Source organism: Cannabis sativa, chromosome X, assembly GCF_029168945.1.
Source record: "Cannabis sativa cultivar Pink pepper isolate KNU-18-1 chromosome X, ASM2916894v1, whole genome shotgun sequence".
NCBI classification, from domain to species: Eukaryota; Viridiplantae; Streptophyta; class Magnoliopsida; order Rosales; family Cannabaceae; genus Cannabis; species Cannabis sativa.
In genome coordinates this window covers 2738077-2760072 of record NC_083610.1, presented here as the reverse complement: position 1 = coordinate 2760072, position 21996 = coordinate 2738077, and the positions used below count along the sequence as shown (strand labels likewise).

Here is a 21996-nt window from a genome sequence, read left to right as displayed (position 1 = left end):
TAAGTATAAAGTTATAATATAATCAAGTTATCTTTTGGGTTTAAAAATATTTAAATACGGGCATTACAGTTTGGTATTAGAGCCACCAGGTTTTCCACTGAAGACCGTCAAGATATGTACAATGAAGGCCAGTGTCGAGCTCAACTCACTGTTCCGTAAGCTTTATTTCATTTTGCAAACTGTTTTAAGATATGTTGCATATGTGATTAAATGGATGTTATAAAACCTTTAATGCGGTCTTGAAAATTTTGGCCACTGTCTAACCTACATGCCTTGTGGGTTCGCAGGCTAAGTCCTAATTAATGGACGACCAGCGAAATGTTGGAAGGCAGGGTGAGTTGGTTGAGACCGGAGGTGGTCGATTGGGAACAAAGGTTTGCTGAGATGCAAACTAGAATTGAGCAACAAGAAGACGAGATCCGATGACTCACGCAACGGGATGCTCCTGTCGAGCTTCCCCCACAACCGCCTGCTGCGGTTCCTGCAACCCCTGCGGTGCCAGTTGAGCAACATGTTGCTGGTAACCGTATGGAGCCTTTATATGAGAGATTCAGAAAGCAAGCACCTTCAGTATTTCTGAGAGGTCCTGATGTATTGAAAGCTGAGCAGTGGTTGACCGTTATTGAAAGAATATTAAATTTCATGGGAGTGGTCGGAAATGACAGAGGGGCATGTGCCACGTTTTAATTCCAGGAAGATGCTTTGATATGGTGGGAAATGATATCCCTTACAAAGGATGTTGCCAGAATGACCTGGGAGGAATTCCGGGAATTGTTTAATGCTAAATATTATAATGAGGCAGTCCGCAATGCAAAGCGGAAAGAATTCGTTGAGTTGGTACAAGGCTAGGGTATGTCAGTGACTGAATACACAACAAAGTTTGATCGCCTGGCTAAGCTAGCTTCTGGAATTGTACCAACAGATTTTAGCAAGAAGGAGAAGTACTTGGCTGGACTGAATGCCAAGATTAGGCATGATCTGGTTATTACAACGAATGATACCACAACTTACGCAGAAATGGTTGATAAGGCTCTTCGAGCTGAAGGAGCAGTAAAATTTTTGCATGAAACCCGAGAGCCTCCTAATGCTGGTGGGGTTACTACTTTCCCTATTTCTGACCCTTGAAAAGAAAGTGGAGATTCCACTTTTGAGCAAAAGAAAAGAACTTTTCCATCTTCGGGACGTTCAGGACAAGGTAAAAGGTTTCGAGGAAACCAGAACAAAGGAGGACGTCAGACTTACTCCTATCTTGAGTGACCGCGTTGCAAGAAGCATCATCGCGAGACTTGTAATCAGAGAGCCTGTTTCCAATGTGGTTCAGTGGGACATCTTAAGAAAGATTGTCCTCAGTTGAAGAAAGAGGAACCAAAGCCTGAAGCTAAACCTGCACCTGCACGTGTATTTGCTATCACTCAGGCTGATGCTGCCGCTAGCCCTTCAGTAGTTACAAGTCAGCTTATAATCAACTGTTTTGTCTATACTATTTTATTTGATTCGGGTGCTACTCGATCTTATGTGTCATCAAGAGTTCTTGATCAGCATGATAGACCTAGTGATATTTTTGAGACGGGGTTTGGAACCCTGTTGCCTAATGGGGAATTAATTATTTCAAGAAAGTGGGTTAGATCAGAGCTAATTAGGATTGAAGATAGAGAATTGAGTGCTGATCTTGTGGAGTTACCATTGGTCGAGTTCGATATTATACTTGGTATGGACTTTTTGTCCAAATATTCTGCTAGTATTGATTGTAAACGGAAAATGGTAACTTTTGAACCGGAGAATGAGGAACCATTCGTCTTTGTTGGTTCGGTTCAAGGTTCTCGTGTTCCAAATATTTCAGCATTGAAAGTTAGGGATTTGTTATGCAGTGGATGTATAGGATACTTAGCAGTTGTAGTGGATTCCAGTAAACCTGTGTTACTTGGACCCAAAGAGGTTAAAGTGGTTAAAGAATTCCTGGATGTATTTCCAGAGGAATTACCTGGGTTACCACCTCAGCGGGAGATAGATTTTGTCATTGATTTAATTCTTGGAGCAGAACCTGTTTCAAAAGCACCCTACCGAATGGCACCTGCTGAATTAAAAGAACTGAAGATACAACTCCAAGGGATGTTTGCATTACAAAACCAATAAACCTGAAAAAGATGGCTTATTTTGTGAAAGAATTTTTGGGCCTATAAAAAGTGGGATTTGTGCTTGTGTGTCACCTTGGGGAGCTCCGATTCTATTTGTAAAGAAAAAGGATGGGACTCTTCGGATGTGTATCGACTATCGGGAGCTGAATAAGTTAACCATTAAGAACAAATATCCTCTGCCTAGAATTGACGATCTGTTTGATCAACTTCAGGGCAAAACGGTATTCTCTAAGATTGACTTGAGGTCTGGATATCATCAGTTGAGAATTCGAGAAGAGGATATTTCGAAGACAGCCCTCCGAACCAGGTATGGTCATTACGAGTTCCTGGTTATGTCATTTGGCTTAACAAACGCACTGGCAACCTTTATGGATCTCATGAATGGGGTATTCAAGGATTTCCTCGATAATTTTGTAATAGTATTTATCGACGATATCCTTGTGTACTCTCGGTCAGAAGCAGAACACGAGCAACATCTTCGAACGGTTCTGCAGCGATTAAGAGATCATAAACTCTATGCAAAGTTCAAAAAGTGTGAGTTTTGGCTGTCACAAGTGTCCTTTCTAGGCCATATTGTTGGAAAAGATGGGATTATGGTTGATCCAGGAAAGATTGAGGCAGTGAAGAATTGGCCTAGACCCAAAACAGTCACTGAAATTCGAAGTTTTCTCGGTTTAGCGGGTTATTATCGACGTTTTGCGGAAGGTTTTTCCAAGATTGCAATGTCGTTATCCGAGTTAACTAGGAAGAACCAGCGATTTATGTGGTCAGATAAGTGTGAGAAGAGTTTCCAAGAGCTGAAGCAACGATTGATTACTGCTCCTGTATTAGCCTTGCCATCGGATCAAGAGAAATTTGTGGTGTATTGTGATGCATCAAGGCAAGGTTTAGGCTGTGCGCTAATGCTGGCAGATAAAGTCATAGCCTACGCTTCTCGATAATTAAAAGATTATGAGCAGCGTTATCCAACTCACGACCTAGAACTTGCGGCAGTGGGTTTTTGCCCTAAAAATTTGGCGACACTACTTATATGGTGAAAGGTGTGAGATTTATATTGACCACAAGAGTCTCAAGTACTTTTTTACTCAGAAGGATCTGAACATGAGACAGAGAAGGTGGTTAGAGTTGGTGAAAGACTATGACTGTGAAATCTTGTATCATCCTGGGAAAGCAAATGTTGTGGCAGATGCCTTAAGCCGAAAGGGACCTGATCAGATACTTAATATGATCATGATTTCTCCTCAGTTAGCCTCAGAAATGTCTAGGGCAAATATTGAGTTGGTGACTGAGAAATTGTATAATCTGACACTTCAGTCAGACTTGTTGGAAAGAATCAAAATGGTACAATTAGAAGATCCTGAATTGAATAAGATTCGAGAAGATGTCTTAGCGGGCAAAGCTAAGGACTTTTCAATTTCCGACAGTGGAATGCTGTTGTTCAAAACACGAGTATGTGTCCCCAATAACACCGAGCTTAAGAGAGAAATTTTAGATGAAGCTCATACTACCCCTTATTCATTACATCCAGGAACCACCAAAATGTATCAAGATTTGAAGCCATATTTCTGGTGGTATGGGATGAAGAGGGATGTGGTAGATTATGTCACTAAGTGTTTAACTTGTCAACAAATTAAAGCAGAACATCAGCGACCTGCTGGATTACTTCAGCCATTAACACTTCCAGAATGGAAGTGGGAAGACATCGCGATGGATTTTGTGGCTGGTTTGCCCAGAACCACGGGAATGTACGACTCAGTTTGGGTCGTGGTAGATCGCTTTACAAAATCAGCACATTTATTGCCCGTTAAGGTGACCTATACAGTGGATCAGTATGTTGATCTGTATGTGAAAGAAATTATTCGTCTTCATGGGGTACCGAAGTCTATCGTTTCAGATAGAGACCCTAAATTTACATCGAAGTTTTGGGTGAGTTTGCAGAAGGCTATGGGAACTAATCTGAAATTCAGCACGGCCTTTCATCCTCAAACAGATGGGCAATCTGAGCAAACTATTCAAATACTTGAAGACTTGTTACGAGCTTGTGTCATGGACTTTGGAGGGTCATGGAGCAGATATTTGCCTCTGATTGATTTCTCCTATAATAATAGCTATCAAAGTACCATAGGAATGGCTCCTTATGAGCTGCTCTATGGCAGAAAATGTCGTTCCCCAATTCATTGGGACGAAACAGGAGAACGGAAATACTTAGGCCCTGAGTTGGTCTAGAAAACAAATGAGGCAATAGACAAGATTAAAGCTCGAATGCTTGCTTCGCAAAGCAGGTAGAAAAGTTATGCAGATCCCAAGCGACGGGATGTTATGTTCCAACCTAGAGACCATATCTTTCTGCGAGTGTCCCCAATGAAAGGAATCAGGCGCTTCGGAAAGAAAGGCAAGTTAAGTCCTAGATTTATTGGACCTTTTGAAATACTTGAAAAGGTTGGGCATGTTGCTTATCAGTTAGCCTTACCTCCATCATTGTCAGCTGTGCATAATGTATTTCATTTTTCCATGTTGAGGAAATACGTGTCCGATCCTATGCATGTCCTAAGTTATGAGGCATTGGAGTTCCAACCATACCTGTCTTATGATAAACGACCAGTGCAATTGTGTCGGGAATTTGGTTTGACCATTTTGCCCTTGTTGTATATGATAACCTTTATTTTACTTTTAAGGGTATACTAGTCTTTTACCATGGGGGTTTTGTCTTTATGTGAGGGTATTAGTAGCTGTAATTGATCTTTTTATATTAATAGGTTAAAGGGTTATATTTTTAGAAAAATAACCTAAAATTGTATGATATCTCACCCTTTCTCTCTTCCCTCTCTCTCGAAGCAGCAAGAACCCAATTTAGGGTTGGATTTTCTTAACCTATTTCAGAGAATTACCTCTGAATAGTGTGTGTGATAAATCAAGGTACCACTCTTAAGAATTTTCTTTTGATTTTCTTCGTAAAGTTCAAGTTGGATTCATATGAAATCTTAGAATTTTAGTTGTTTGTTGTTGAGGACTGTTCAATACTGTAATCTGAGGTTGAGGGGTGAATATGTATTCTGTTTTAAGCTTAATTGGTGATGGTTGTGTTGTTTGAATCAAGTAGGAGCTTAAGAGCTCAAGTTTGGCCTTGATTTGAATTAAATGGATCGATTTTTTTTGTTCCCAGCTCAGAACCGGTACACTGGTTCTGGGAAACCTCTAGCAAACCGGTCGACTGGTTGGTACCCAAGAATTGGGGTTCCGGTTGGGACTTTTTCTCGAGCCCTAGTTTTTCCTGTTTTTGCGTAATTTAGGGTGTTAGCATCCTTTTTATTGATAGGGTTATTCTCAGTTTTGATTTTAAATCCCTGATAAGTGTTTTAGCGTGTCTCTCATCAATTTTTGAACGTTATGGTTTACGGCCCTGTAAAGCGTCGAGCTGTTTTTCAACTCAGGCTGACTGGCACAATTGAGCACGGAACGAGGTAAGATAGCATAAGAATGTATATATGAATGTATGCTTGTTTTGTATGTTTGCACTACTAGCGCTAATATGAATGTGATTTAAGAGTGTTAGTATAGTGTGACATATTATTATGGCTACAGTGTTACCAACACGAGTACCAGGGTGTACGTCGTGCATGTGGTACAACACTTAGTAGTTTCTGGGAGTACAATTATGGCTCTACCAACACAAGTACAGGGTTGGTACTTTAGTGCATTTGGTACAGAGGTCGTACATCCCTTAAGAACGTTCTTATCCATTTGGTGAGCTTAATTATTGAGCTCAGGGCGGCTTAATCACAAAGCCGGCATCGCATTACTTATATATATGTTTTGGATATCTTACTGAGTTTGTTGACTCATCAGTTTGCTACCTTGTGTATGTAAAGGAAAAGCAAAGCTGGAGGAACAGTGAGATAGAGCTCGGCAATGATTGTACATATCGCGGCAGTGCAACCTGGAGGGTTTCGGTCTTTTAGTATTTTGAGTCTGTGTTTTGAAGTTGCATGTTCGCGAGTCAGAAAAAAAAATATTATATGTACATATTAGTAAAATACTTTTAAACTGTATTTTGATACTCGGGATCCCGACCCATATAAGTGTAAAGTTATAATATAATCAAGTTATCTTTTGGGTTTGAAAATATTTAAATACGGGCATTACAATGGGGGTCCAAGTTTCTCGACGATGTGGGTGGCGATTGTGGACAGAGGTGAATATTTGAGAAAGAAGGGTTGTGATGGTGCTGATCTCTTGGTGCCGAGAAGAAAGGGGGGCCTATGGTGGTGTTCGGGTTAGGGGCGAAGAACCAATGGTGGTGATGTGGGTGGCAATGTTGGTGTTGGGGTTTCGGGTGAAAATTCAAGAGAGAGAGTTACAAAGTGAGGCGAGAGAGGGTCTGAATGTCTTGATGAGATTAAGGAGGGTTTTATTTTATTAGCCCCATTCCCGACAGTTTTGAACTGTCGGTGAAAGAATGGGCCACGGTTTAAAATCGTGGCCAATACTTTGCCGGATTGTTCTAAATCGTCATGAATAGTGCTTTATTTTTTTTTAAAAAAAAAAATTCTCCGCACTTATAAACCATTGTCTAATTTATACGAGTGTTAAATACTATCGTCTATAGTATATTATAGGCGACGGTTTTCAACACTCAGATAATTTTTTTAGCGACGGTTCCAAAAAAAAGCATTTTTGGGACCGTCAAGAATTCTGCCAATAACAATGCTCTTTTATTAACTGATAAAATGTTCAAGCTCACAGAGTTAATTTGCACGTTTTCAAAATTAAATCACCCACATCACTACAAAAAATCTTATTTTTAGTCAAAATATGACTAAAAGTGAAAAAATTATAACTAATTATAAATCATCATTGTGATTAAAAAATCTGTGGCTAAAGGTATTAGTCACAAAAATTACAATTTGTTGCGACTAAATATATTTTATATTTTTAGTTACAATACTTATTGTGACTAAAACTAAATTAGTGACAACTTGTATCTAAATACTATGTTTTAGTCACGAGTAACTTTTTGTTGTAACTAAAAATCACATTTAGTCACGAAAAATTTATATTGTGACTAAAAAGTTATCACTAAATAAATTTTTTTTTTCGTAGTACATTTTAATGATGTTATTGAAAGTAGATAAAAAAATATATGATGACTGCAAACACTATATAAGTTGGAAGGAATGATGAATAAATTTTGGTGGAAGTCAAGTTCTAATAATTAGTCACGCGAGTTAAATGTCTTGAAAAAGACTTTATAAGCATGAACACAATGGTGGATTAGGATTTCGATTGTCACTTAGGAGATTTTAGTTTATCTATGTTAGGTAAGCAAGCTTAGCATTTGGTGTCTAACGAATCATACAAAAATAAATTCCTCAAAACACAACCCAAAGCCAAACTTCTTTTTTAAACTAACAACATAAAAGAATCTAGGGCTTTACCTTAGTCTTCCTTTCAATCCTTCCTCAAAAACAAGCTAAAACCCTTGTTGAATTGCTAAATTTTGCTCTAAAAATCTGCTTGGTTCCTTGAGTCCTACTAACCGAGAAGAAGAGAGGCAAAGGGAGGAGAGATGAACTTAATTTTTGTGTCTATCTCGATTCTTAAATTAAAAATTTCATCTTAATCCACTAAGGATTAATAAAATAAAAACGCCATTACTTCACTGCTAAGTAAACTCTAAATTTAGGAGTAAAATAGTCTTAACCAATTACCTTAAAAAAATCTCAATATTATAACTATACATAAATTTTGTTTCACTAATTCTAAGATACTAAACTGTATCTATGTGACACTATTGGCTAAAACGTCAATTCTACTGTTACTCGGCATAAAATACAAAAATACCTAAATTTAAAAATAACTTACATAGTGTAAAGACCGCTTAGTTTAAATTTGGAAATTAACAGATAATTAGAGTTTAATTATAAAAATTATTTATTGATATTTAAATAATTATTTATGTTGATTTATTTGAATTCTGAATGCATTTTTATGTCATATAGTGAAATTTCATAATTTTGCATTTTCGGTGCCCGGCAACATGGAACACGGTGTATAGCTCAGTAGAATCACAAATTAGTATTTTAATCTAGCGGAGCGTAATTGTTGACATTAGGAATGTTGGGAATGGTTGGGAATTTAGAGTGTTCCCAAAATACCTTTTAGTGCTGTTAAATCCTTTTAGTATGGGAGGGACAAAATGGTCATTTTTCCGCATAAGCGTTTGTCCTTTAGTGGACTTAATATTTTGTGATTATGTGATTTATGCTATGTTTATTTGGCTGAAGAAAATAATTAAATATCAGTTTGTCACTCTTCTTACAAAATTGGAAAAACCTAAAGAAAGAAGCAAAAACCAATTTTTTTTCTCTCTAGCTCTCTCTCTCTTTCGGCCCTCTTTGAGCAGCAAGGACTTGGGGTTTTTCTTTGTAATTCAAGTAGGATTTTCATCAAGGTTCTAAGTTGAATCCAAGCTCTAGGTAAGGTTCTTACCTCCTATTTTCATGTTTTCTTGAATTGTAAGAAAATAATGTTTGCATGCCTTGAAGTTGTTCTTGTTGTGATTGTTGTAGTTGTTTATTGTTGAATTCAGAGGCTTGATTATGAGTTTTCATGTTGATTTATGCTTAATTTAGTGGCTGTTATGTTGTTGGAGCAAGCATTGGAGTTTTGAACTCAAGCTTGGCTCATTAGTGTCAAGTTTAGTTTCTGTGAATGTTGTTTGTGTTTGGGGATATTTTCTGCAGTTATATTATGATTATTTAAGGTAATTTAAACAGGTTTCGATAGCTAATTAGTTGGATGAGCAAGCTTTGAGTTTTTAAACTCAAGCTTGACTCATCAATGGAAATTTTTGTATTTGTGCATGAAGCTTTGTTTTATTACTTTGGAAATATTCTTTGGGATGTATAGAGCAGATCTGGAAAGTTTGGGGAGGATTGGGGTTGAATTGGTTGAGATATGGAATTCTTAGTGTTTCCTGCACTGAACTGGAATTCTGGTTCAGAGAGGCCTGTAGAAATTGGAATTCCGGTTGGCCTCTAGGATTTCCTCCCAAAATCGGAATTCCAGTTGAGGAACTGGTCTACCGGTTGGGGCAAATTTGGGAACCCTAGTTCTACCCATTTTTGTGCTGTTTAGGGTATTGCCATGCTATTTATCGATAGGGAAACTTTTAGTTTCTAGTTTAAATCCCTGGGAAGTGATTTAGCGTGTCACTTATCACTGTTGTGATTATTATGATTTAGGAGCCTGTAATTCGCCGAGTAGATTGTTCCACTCAGGTTGACCGGCACACCTGAATTCAGAATCGAGGTAAGATTAGTATAATATCTTGCATATGCTTATACTTGTTTAGCGTACATGTCAGTTGCCATCAGATTAACATATTAGATATATGTTAGGCAAATTTTATATAGCCGTCAGATTAGCATATCAGGGCAACAGTGAGGTGTACATCGAGTTGCACCGAGATGCCAACAGATATATGCTAGGCTATCAGATAGTATGGATTAACTGCTACCACATCGATACGACTAGAGTACCGAGTATAGGCTGGATTCGCGGTTAATCATACTTCGTCATGGACGTCCCATATTCAGTTATGGTTATGGTCAGGTGTATGGGCGGTTGATTATAATCCGGAATTTAGTATGTTTATTATATTATGATTTTCTTACTGAGTCTGTCGACTCACAGTGCTATGTTTATGTGTAGGTAAAGGCAAGGCCAAAGCTGAGGAACCGTGAGGACGAGCAAATGAAGATTGTACATGTCGGGGCGGTTAGGCCTGGAGCGTACGATTCTCAGGACAACAGTGCTTTTGTAGTTAGTCGTTAGGTGACAAATATTTGGTATTGAATAGTAAACTTTTGTAAAGTATTTTGCAAACGGGATCTTGAAATATTTTGTATGTAATATTATAAGTTTTAATTAAATAGCAAAATTTTAATTAATCACGATTTTCATTAACCTCGTTGATTAGCAACGAGCTGCACAGTACGTTGAAAATCACGTCAACACGCCTATGCTAGTTAGGGTGTTACCCATAGCACACTTGGAATCTAATAAAATCTTTATAATTGAAAAATTATCTCATTAATATCTATTTTGACATAGATTTTATTTTCTACTAATGCATGTACGTATAATTATGAATAATTATTAAATTACTCATACTATGCTAATTTCCATTATTTAATTATGCAGTCTAGCCAAACCAAAAAAAAAAAGATAAGTAGTGGTCAAGTTCAGGAAAAAAGGATAAGTAGTGGTCAAGATTTGCCCATAAATATCTAAGAAAAAGTAAAACATGAAATTATAGAGACTGAAAGCAATGCCCACAAAAATAATAGAGACTGAAAGCAATGTTCGATGCATATACATAAGACTGAAAAAGCAACGTTCCATGCATACCTATATATAAAAGTCATATATATACATAATAATGTTCCATGAATATAGATCATATTACCATCCACTAACAAGTTAGAATAATAAAAAAAGTTACCTTGTATTTGATTCCATAATAATATCTTTTGATTTTTTTATTATTATTATTTGACTATACCTAATTGTACATATCTATTACTTTCTAAAATTTTAAATTGTTAAAAATTTAATCTGTTAAAGATTTATAAAACATTCAAGAAATATATAAATCACAGATTTAAATATATTCCTAAAAGTTCTTTAATATAGAAAACCCTAAATCATAAATCTATAGAACCTTTGCTAAATTAAAGAAGAAGAAGATGACAAAAGACGAGCGGAAGCACTAACCTGAAGCCATTATTAGAGATTACAGGGAAGGCTTTGATCTTCCAAGAATACACTATTTTTTAAAGTATTTTTTCTGATGGAGAAGGAGAGAATACAGAAAACCTAGTATTTCTTGGAGACCACTACCTATTTATAGAGTCATCTTAGAATGAGTTTTGGGTATTTATAATTTGACGTCTCAACAAATTATAAATTAACTTATGGTATCTACACATTATTTTTATGACAATTTAATACCCTTTTAATACTCATATATATATACATGATAATGTTCCATGAATATAGATCATATTACCATCCACTAACAAGTTAGAATAATAAGAAAAGTTACCTTGTACTTGGTTCTATAATAATATCTTTGATTTTTTTTTTTTATTATTTGACTATACCTAATTGTACATCTATTGCTTTCTAGAATTTTAAATTGTTGAAAATTTTCTCATTACAAGAAAAAATATGAAGGATTACAATGAGATACATAAAATATATAGAAATATATTACATCTAAGATTACAAAATAATAAAAGAAGAATAAGAATAAAAACACTCAAGAACACACAATAACCTTAATCAAGGCTCAAGTAACCTCATGTCTTAGGATGAATATAATCGAATATATTCTGACAAAATTCTAACCATACAACTAGTAGTTTCAACTTAATGTAACAATTATAATGATCATTATAATTTATAGAATATTTTTCCCTCTCATATGAATAAGAATAATTATCATAAAGTCCTTAGTTATTACCAATTGTAAAGTGGGCGCGTGTTAGTATTAATTAGGTGACCTGGAGAGAAATCTGAGCTGTTAGAAAAACTCCTAACATTCAAAAACATATACAATTGATACGCTGAAAAGAAAAATAGTAATTGGTCACAAGTTACCAGTTTTTTCAACTTTGGTCAATTTTTCTCCAAAGTGTTGCAAATCACTCCCAATCGATTTTGAACTATTTATACACTTTGTAAATGAATAAATCAATTATACAACAACTACATTATCAATAGCTATCATTTATTCACTCATAAACAACTAATAATATCTTTTACTAATTTAAGAGTGATAATGTAGATAGAAGAATTACACAATTTTATGATCATCATTTTTCAAGAATTTGCAAATTCTTTTTTATGGTTGTATTACAATATTATAACATCATATTGTATGTTACTATTAGACAAACACATTATTTTATCACGCTTAATTATTTTTCCCTTAATTATAAATATTATATTATATAAATAATATAATATAAGTATATATGAATTAGTATATACATAATTTCAAATATATATATATATATACTTAAGAGTATCTATCACATGTTAGTATCTTAAACTTGATGTATACTTAATACCTAATAGTATTTATTATTTGTTAGTATGTATATAGAAATTAAAGTATTGCATGACCATTTAAATTTAAATGATTGATGTTTCTCATTTTTTTTTTACTCATAAAATCAGCATTGTAGATTGTTTGGATTGTTGATTTACATGTATGGTTGGTTTTGGCTTATTATTGTTTTACAGTACAAGTTCATTATTTTAACTAAATATGTGTTGTACCTAATTTATGTTTGATAGAAATGAAAAGTTACCAAAAAAAAAAAATAATCTATACTTCCTCTTCATGATGATACTTTTCTATCAACTTTTACAATAATCATTTTAAATGTGGGATAAGATAGGTACTAGTAGGTAAAGCTTATTACTATATAAGTTTTCATCAACAAGTTCATCAATAACAAAGTGTCTCTATAATAAATATTTTGTAAGAAGATATATAGTAGAGTGAACTAAAAATTAATTAAAGATCAATATGGAAGGCAAAACTATGGTTATTGTGAGTGTTCTGTTAGTGAGCCTTGTTTTGGGACAAATTCAAGTTGAGGCGAAGAGTTGTTGTCCAACAACCACTGCTAGAAATATCTACAATGCATGTCGTTTAACGGGAGACTCCAGAAAATTTTGTGCATCGATCAGCGGATGCAAAATTATTTCTGGGAATACATGTCCCGACCCTTATGTCAATGAATACTGTAAGTTGGGGTGTACATCCTCTCTGTGCGATCCCTTAACCACTCTCCAAGACTCTGGTAATTAAACCTTTATTATTATTATTATTATTATTATTATTATTATTATTATTATTTTTTACTATTATTCTAATTATATGCAACTTAATTATTTCGGTGACTAACTAGATGCAAGTGAGGTTGTGAAGGAAGCTGTTGAAAAATGTACCAAGGCATGTTTTGCTATTTACACTAAGGGTTCCATTACTGCTACTCCAGTTGAAATTGCTATGATGGAGTAATATTTGTCATCTAAGGGGTGTCGTCTTTTCTTGGCTTTCAATAATTGTCATATATAATGTGACCAAAATATGCTAGACTTGTCTAATGCTATCTAGCTACTTGTATTTAAGGTGTTTCCGGTTTGTATGTGTCGTAGAAGATTGTCGATCCTAGATTGTATATTCGTCTACTTGTTGTTATCCAAATTAATAAAGACTAATTAATATGTGTCCTTTTTTAATCTTCTTCTCAATTATTTTGGTTAGTTTCTATTTATATTCCACACGTCGTATAAATTTCAATCTCATCTTATTTAATTTCAAAATCTTTTCCCTATCACATTGTTGATCGGTTTGTCCTCAAAAATGGTACCACTATGTGACCCACTCTTCAAAGTGTTTATTAATTTTGAGATGTTGGAAGAATATATATATTTTTTTATCATCAAGATGACCGAAAGCAAAAAAAAAAAAAAAATTTAATTCTTTTGTAGTTAATTTGTTGACAAATTAGTTATTGAACTTAAAATTTAAACAAATTAAAATTGAATATACTAACAAATTTTATAGATTGTAATTATTTTTAATTTAATTTTTAAAAAGTATCATGTAATATTTTAAATCGGTCTATTTTTAATGAGAATTTTTGTTAGATTTTAAATAAAAAATATATAAGAAAGCTAAATAACATATATTACAAACAAAATTGACTATACTAAATAGTTTTTTGACAAACAACATGGTTAGTTCTAATATTTTATTGAAATTAGTAACATAATGGTTGCTCAAAAAAGTAATAATGTAATTATATTATAAGTAATAAGACAATATAAATATAATCTTAAATAACTAAAAGTATGATTTTAAAAATAAATTCAAATCATTAAAACTATGATTTTTAGGCAAAGCAGACTTGACTCCAAGTTAAAAAATGCAACTTGCTACGAGTACTTGACTCACCCAATAAAAAATCACAAAATAATTTATTGACTTCAGCAGTAACTTTTTGTGGTAAAATAAAGATGCTCATCCAGTAATTCTTAATCCCCAACAACACAGACTGAACTAAGAGAGTTCTTCATGCAAAGGATAAGTGGCGACTGGTCTAACCATGTAATTTATTTTGTACCTTAAATCAACAATTCCACCACAGTTCGAAGCCTTCCATTTGATAGGACACAGATTAATCTCGTAAGATAGTTCATGACTAGTAAAAACAACAATGGAGAGATGGGATCTTCACACCTTTAAAAGAACCATGAACTCTCGCCCATTGAGCATCAAAGGATATGACGTACCGTTTAAGCAGACTAGAGTCGAGTTGATAATTTTAAAGGGAAGTGTAAAGTTTTTTTTTGGCAAATTAGGTGACAAAATAATTTTTCCATTTATGGTAAGATTGCTATGAATTCATATTCGATTTCTTGCCTTATAAATTCGGATTGTAGTTGCTCTTTTCCTTGTTTGGAAAGTTGCACTTTCAGCTGAACTTTGCTTTGTTGAAATCTTCTCAAAAGAGAAGGAATTCTCTTTTGGAAAGTTGTCTTTTTTAGGGAAACTTTGATTATTGCCTTTTCCTTATTAATTTCGATTGTATCTTGATACAATCAGAATATCTAATCTATTTTTGGCAGGAATCAAGCATTGATAGAAGATCGGACCCGATTTTAGTAAGTTTCCCGTTTCTGGTCAGATCTGCTGCGTCAGCATCCGATTCTGATGTAACAGATCGTGTTTTCTTAGGAAAGTTTTTGTACAGCTGTAGATTCGAACTTGTGGCTGCCTCTTTGGTTTCTATGTTCTATAAATAGAGCCTAGAGAGCAACCATTCGAATCACCTCTTCCATTATTCATTTTTTGCATTTATCTTTTGAGAGAAGAGAGTGTTTCTTTGTTTTGTGATAGCCTAGTTGTTCATCTAGGTTCTAGTTGTTCTATTTCTGTTCTTACTCTATCCTAGAGGTTTTGAAGAACTACTTGACTGAACAAGAGATTGGTCTTTGGGAGAAGACTTGATAAAACCTTACTTCGGGAGGAAGTAAGCACTTGGTCTTCGGGAGAAGACTTGTTGAAGCCTTACTTCGGGAGAGAGTAAGCACTCACACTTCAAAGACGAAGGGAGTTCGGGCTTGAAGGTGTTTCAAGAAGTCAGATTCATAAAGTTGATTACAAAGGATTGCGGCAATACTTTAGAGGGAGTCTAAACTTGTTTAAGTCAATTGTCTTTGTAATTTTGATACTTTATTAATTGATTTCATTCTCTGGGCGTGGCCCCGTGGACTAGGAGTGTTCGTGAGAACACTGATACCACGTATAAATCTCTTGTGTCAAGTTATTTATTTTTCTGCAAATATTTTTTATTCTCGCTCGTTCGCTTTGCCAGAAAGCGTAATTACTTTCTGCTGCTGCAAACACTTACAGTTTTTATATTTTCTTATATACAACTGACATTTGTAAAAACACGGTTTTTCAATTGGTATCAGAGCGGGACACTAAACTCTTAGTGTGGTCCTATAACGTTTTTGTGTTAAAATGTCATTTTTTACAGAAGGAAGTTCTATTTCTAGACCACCGTTGCTTAATGATTCTAACTATCCTTATTGGAAAGTTAGAATGAGGGCCTTCATCAAATCTCAAGATGAGAAAGCTTGGAGAATGGTTCTATCAGGTTGGTCTCTTCCAGTTGAGACAGTTCTTCAGGTAATACTACTATAAAATCTGAACTGGAATGGTCTTTTGAAGATGATAAACTTTCTGCCTACAATAGCAAAGCCTTGCATGCTATCTTTAATGGTGTAGGTGAGGGTTACATTAAACTTATATCATCTTGTGTTTTTGCTAAGGAAGCTTGGGAGATCCTTCAAACTCAGTTTGAAGGAACTTCTGATGTGAAAAGATCTAGATTTATCATGCTTCAAACTAAATTTGATGAACTTAGAATGTCTGATAATGAAACTTTAACTGAATTCTATGAAAAATTATCAGATATTGCTAATGAATATTTTGCTCTTGGTGAAAAGCTTGATGATTCTGTTCTTGTGAGAAAAATTGTTAGAGTTCTTCCAGAAAGGTTCGATACTAAACTTTTGGCAATGGAGGAAGCTAAAGACTTTAGCACAATGAAGGTGGAAGAATTGATAGGTTCCTTACGTACTTTTGAATTAAATCAACAGATTAAACAAAAGGACAAACCCAAATCCATTGCTGATAAAGGTAAAAGTATTGCTTTGAAAGTTGCTGATAATGAAAATTCTGATAGTGAATGTGATGACGAGATTGCTTTATCAACTAAGAATTTTCAGAAATATATGAAAAAGATGGGAAATGAAAAGAACATTTCGAAAGGTTCAAAAGGTAATACTTTTATTAAACCATCTGTCTCTAACAAAAAGGGAATTCAGTGCAGGGAATGTGAAGGTTTTGGGCATATTTAAGCTGAGTGTGAAAACACTTTGAAAAAGAATAAGAAAAGTTTCAATGTCACTTGGAGTGATGATGAAACCGAAAGTGATGAAGATAATTCTAAAAATGTTGTCCTAACCTCTGTTATGACTAATGTGTTGTGTGATTCACAGGTAAAAGCTAAATTGGTATGTCTGAATAATACCACCAAACAAGAGGAATCAGATTCAGATGAGTCTGAAATCTGTGAAGAGTCTCTTGCTGAATCATACAAAGTCATGTATGAAAAATGGATTCAGGTTGCTTCTGAAAATAGAGAGTTGAATAAATTGAATAAAAAATTGTCTCATCAAATTGAAATGTGTGAATTGAAAATAAAAGAGTATGAGACAAGTGTTTGTGATAAAGATGAAAAAATTACTCTCTTAAAAAAGGAACTTGAAAATTTTAAGAAAAATGTTCAAATGCTTAACCCTGGATCTTCTATTTTTGAAAAAGCTCAGAATGCAGGTCAAAGAGGTTTCGCAGGCCTTGGTTCAAATGGAATGGAGAGTTCTGGAGTCACGAAGTTTGTAAAATCCAGTGTTCCAACGAACCACTCTGAGGCTACAAAGTCTGCTGTAACAGTTTCACGTTGCGGCAAGAGCGCTTCGATGCTGCAAAATCTCCAGGATTTTCGAAAAGAGTAAGATCTCAGGTAAAAATATTTGTTCCCACTTGTCATTTTTGTGGTAGAAAAGGACATATCAGACCTAAATGTTTCACGTTGAAAAATCTGTTTAAAACAAGTTATTTTGATAATTTGGAAAAATCTCGAAAGAAACATAAAGGTTTGAAACAAATATGGGTGAAAAAGAATTGTCTAGCTGGTTTTTCTGATAAAACTGCTGCATCTCAAATGTGGTATTTTGACAGTGGTTGTTCTAGACATATGACAGGTGACAAGGACTTTTTGACTAACATTCGGCCTACGCAATGTGGAGAAGTCACTTTTGGTAATGGCCTATCTGGAAAAGTTGTTGGTATGGGAACTCTAAATTTTGAAGGGTTACCTAGACTAAAAAATGTGATGTTAGTTGAAGGACTGAGGGCTAATTTACTTAGCATCAGTCAAATTTGTGATCAAGGGTTTACTGTTTCATTTGATAGTGATCATTGCTATGTTCTGAATGATGATAATGAATGTATCTTCCAAGGATTTCGATCCAATGATAACTGTTACACTCTAACCCCTGTGTTTACTTGTCATTCAGCTATCAACAACACCACAGATTTGTGGCATGCCAAGCTTGGGCATATTAATTTTAAAAACCTGAAAAAAATTTCAAATGCAGGTATTGTTCGAGGACTTCCCAAGCTTGGTAAGGAAAGTGTTGGTAAGTGTGAACCGTGTCAACTTGGGAAGCAATTAAAAATCACTCACAAGCATGTGTTTGATATCAATACCTCAAAAGTATTGGAATTGCTTCACATGGATCTTATGGGTCCAATCCAAGTTGAAAGTGTGAATGGTAAACGATATATCTTTGTGTGTGTTGATGATTTCTCTCGTTTTACTTGGGTAGATTTCTTAAGAGAAAAGTCTGACACTTTTGATGCTTTTAAAACTCTTTGTTTGAGATTAAGAGTTGAGAAAGGTTGTAATATTGGGAAAATTGTTCGAATTCGAAGTGATCATGGTAAGGAGTTTGAAAATTCTGTGTATGATGATTTTTGCAAGTCTACAGGTATAACTCATGAATTTTCAGCTCCCAAAACTCCTCAACAAAATGGAGTTGATGAGAGGAAGAATCAGACATTGCAGGAAATGGCAAGAGTGATGTTAAATAGCAAGAAGTTGACAAAGCGCTTATGGGCTGAAGCTATTAACACAGCTTGCTATATAATAAACAGAGTGTTTATTCGTCCAGGTACCTCAAAAACATCTTATGAAATCTGGAAAGGTAAGCGCCCCAATGTAAGTCATTTTCATGTTTTTGGTTGTGTGTGTTATGTCTATAGAGATCGAGAGCATATTGGTAAATTTGATGCTAAAAGTGATGTTGGTGTGTTTATTGGATATTCGTTAAACAGTATAGCTTATCGTGTTTATAACATGAGAACTCAAACTGTTTTGGAATCAGCTAATGTGGTTGTTGATGATTTTAAAGATTTTTCAAAGTTTTCTACAGAAGCCAAGATAGATAGTCTCATGGATGCTCCTCCAGAAGCAGCAAAAGCAGATCCTGATGCAGCAGAACCCATTTCTGATGCTGCAAATGACGAATCTGCTGCTGCAATTGAGACTGGAGAACCAAAACCGTCTATCTTGACTCATCCAAACATCATCACTGATTCTATTCAGAAAGAACCAAGCACCAGAGTCAAATTGAATCATCCAAAAGATCTCATCCTTGGAAATCCTGAAGAAAGCATGGTAACTCGCAGAAGGTATGTTAATTTAATCAGCTTTCTTTGTTTTGTTTCTCAATATGAACCGAAAAATGTGAAGGAAGCCTTGACCTTTGAGGAATGGCTCAATGCAATGCAAGAGGAACTCAACCAATTTGTTCGCAACAAGGTATGGATTTTGGTCCGAAGACCAAAAGGTATAAATGTAATTGGAACAAAGTGGTTATTTAAAAATAAAAGTGATGAGTTCGGTACAATTGTGAGAAACAAGGCTCGTTTGGTGGCACAAGGGTACACACAGGTAGAAGGTATTGATTTTGATGAAACTTTTGCTCCTGTTGCAAGATTAGAATCAATTCGTTTACTTTTGTGTATTGCTTGTATTTTGAATATTAAATTGTTTCAAATGGATGTGAAATCTGCCTTCCTAAATGGTATTTTGAATTAGGAAGTTTATGTTGAGCAACCAAAAGGATTCGAAGATCCTCAATTTCCAGACCATGTATACAAGCTTGAAAAAGCTTTGTACGGTCTGAAACAAGCTCCTCGAGCTTGGTATGAAAGGCTGACTCAATTTTACTTTCTCATGACTATCACAGAGGTAGTGTGGATAAAACTCTTTTCATCAAGCATATAAAATCTGATTTTATCATTGCTCAAATTTATGTTGATGATATAGTTTTTGGTTCTACATCTAACCATGAAGTGCAGCTATTTGTTGATCAAATGAAAAGTGAATTTGAAATGAGCATGGTTGGTGAGCTTAATTTCTTTTTAGGTCTTCAAGTGAAACAAATGGAAAGAGGTACATTTGTATCTCAAAGTAAGTATGCTAAGAACCTTGTAAAGAAATTTGGCCTTGAATCGGCTAAGCAGGTAAGTACGCCAATGAGCACCACACTAATTTTAACAAAAGATGAGAATGGAGTAAAGGTAGACACTACACTCTATCGTAGCATGATTGGAAGTCTTTTGTATTTAACTGCTAGTCGTCCTGATATCTGTTACAGTGTTGGAGTGTGTGCTAGATATCAAAGTAATCCTATGGAATCTCATGTATCAGCTGTAAAAAGGATTATTAGACATGTTAATAGCACCCCTGATTATGGAATTTGGTACTCGAAAGATACTAATTCAAATCTTGCCTGTTTTAGTGATGCAGATTGGGCAGGCAATGCAGATGATTGAAAGAGCACAAGTGGAGGGTGTTTCTTTCTTGGGAATAATCTAGTATCTTGGTATAGCAAGAAACAGAATTCCATCTCCTTGTCCACTGCCGAAGCTGAGTACATAGCTGCTGGCAGTTGTTGTACTCAACTATTGTGGTTGAAACAAATGTTGATTAATTATGGATTTGAATTGGGTGTTTTGGATATTTTTTTGTGATAATACTAGTGCCATAAATATTTCCAAAAATCCTGTTCAACATTCTAGAACAAAGCACATTGATATAAGACATCACTTTATCAGGGAACTTGTTGAAAATAAATCATTGCAATTAGAATATGTTGATACTGAAAAACAATTAGCTGATATTTTCACAAAGGCCCTAGATGCAAGTCGCTTTGACTCCCTCAGAAAGTCTTTGGGAGTTTGCATTGTTTAATTTTATCATGTTCATAATTTTTTTTACAATAGTGTTATATGATTCTTCTCTAGCTTTTAATCTCCTATCATTGTATTTTGACAAATCATGTTTATGCTTTTGGATTATAATCAGTTAGGATCTCATTCTTATCATACTTTGTGATGTTGTGTTAAAAGGTTCATGTTACTCTTTATTTGTGTCTAGGATTAAATAATGTACTTATACAGAGTTGAGCAATTTTTGTTTCAGTCTTGTCAGGCCCCTTGCTGGAATAGAGCTACCCATACTGAGGTGTGAAAGCCATCTGTTGAGTAAGCTGGAACATTGTAATTAGCAACTATGATGAGGATGCACTACCATAGAAAAGGGCTACCTTCAGTATGGTGTGATAGCATCCAGTTGTGGGATCAAATTGAAAAAGGCGAAAAATGAAAAATCTTGCCAAGGACAATGATCCTATTTTCACTGCACACACTTATGTCTGACAAGTGTGTTCAAATTTGTAAGTCTCCTCTATTAAAATTAAATTGATAATCCTGGTTCACAATTTTTAATAACATGCATACCTTTTCCTCAACATCAATTAAGTATGAGTTTTTCCTGAGATACTAATTAGTTATTTTCCTTAAAAGCATAACATGTATTTTATTTTGTCAATTGTCAATGATATTTGATTTCTTTGCTTGATTCGAATCATATATAGTTATTGTACACATTGTATTTTATTTTCGGTTTTAATTTAAAAAAAAAATAATAATAATTAAAAAAAAAAAGAGGGAGGCGTGTGACTTGCTTCATGGGTTAAGGAAATCTTGTGCTTAAATGGTAAGTATCAACATTCATTCTTCTTTGATTTATTTTGATATTTTTCCAAGTAAAGATTAATCTTTATATGGTAATGTGCCTTTTTTACTTGAAAGATTAATTTTTGGAAATATTGTTGGCAATTCGAGTTTCCCTTTATGTTATTATTTTTTTTTTTTTTAAAAAAAGGAAAGGAGTTGAGGAGTGGGCGGTTTCCTTTTATGTGTTCATGGGCTGGCGCTTATGTTAGGTTATAATTAACCTATATTTCGGGTCTTTAAGGTTAGCATTATCTCGTCTATTGGTGTTTTTTGGAGCAGTTTTACGCTTAATTTTCATTATTTCAGGTTCCCGGGGTGTTAAAGTTCGAATTCAGTCAAATGGCAAAAAACTAGGACAAACTTGGAAAAAATTGGAAAATTCGGCTCCAGGCGCATCAGTAGTCGCGACCTCCAGAGAGCCAGGTCGCGACCCTGGTCGCGACTTCGAGAATTTGGCAGAAACTCGGTTTTTTGAGTTTTGCCTGTAGTCGCGACCAGCTTAAATGCTAGTCGCGACTAGGTACGGAATTCGCAGATTTGACCTAATTTTGATTT

At 34.8% G+C, this 21996-nt stretch overlaps 1 protein-coding gene across 1 annotated transcript; it reads left to right on the top strand.

The window, feature by feature from the left end:
- The first annotated feature begins 12451 nt into the window (after positions 1–12451).
- On the top strand, positions 12452–13455 carry LOC133032668 (thionin-like). The gene is made up of 2 exons (XM_061106788.1): positions 12452–13015; positions 13124–13455. Exons 1-2 carry the CDS (start codon positions 12739–12741, stop codon positions 13234–13236), a joined length of 390 nt encoding a protein of 129 aa, XP_060962771.1. The 5' UTR covers positions 12452–12738; the 3' UTR covers positions 13237–13455.
- The last annotated feature ends 8541 nt before the right edge of the window (positions 13456–21996 follow it).

Bases quoted from the DNA above. Each gene is read 5' to 3' on its own strand.
- LOC133032668 (XM_061106788.1), top strand. From the start codon at position 12,739: ATGGAAGGCAAAACTATGGTTATTGTGAGTGTTCTGTTAGTGAGCCTT. The intron at 13,016-13,123 runs GTAATTAAACCT...GTGACTAACTAG, and splicing joins AACCACTCTCCAAGACTCTG to ATGCAAGTGAGGTTGTGAAG.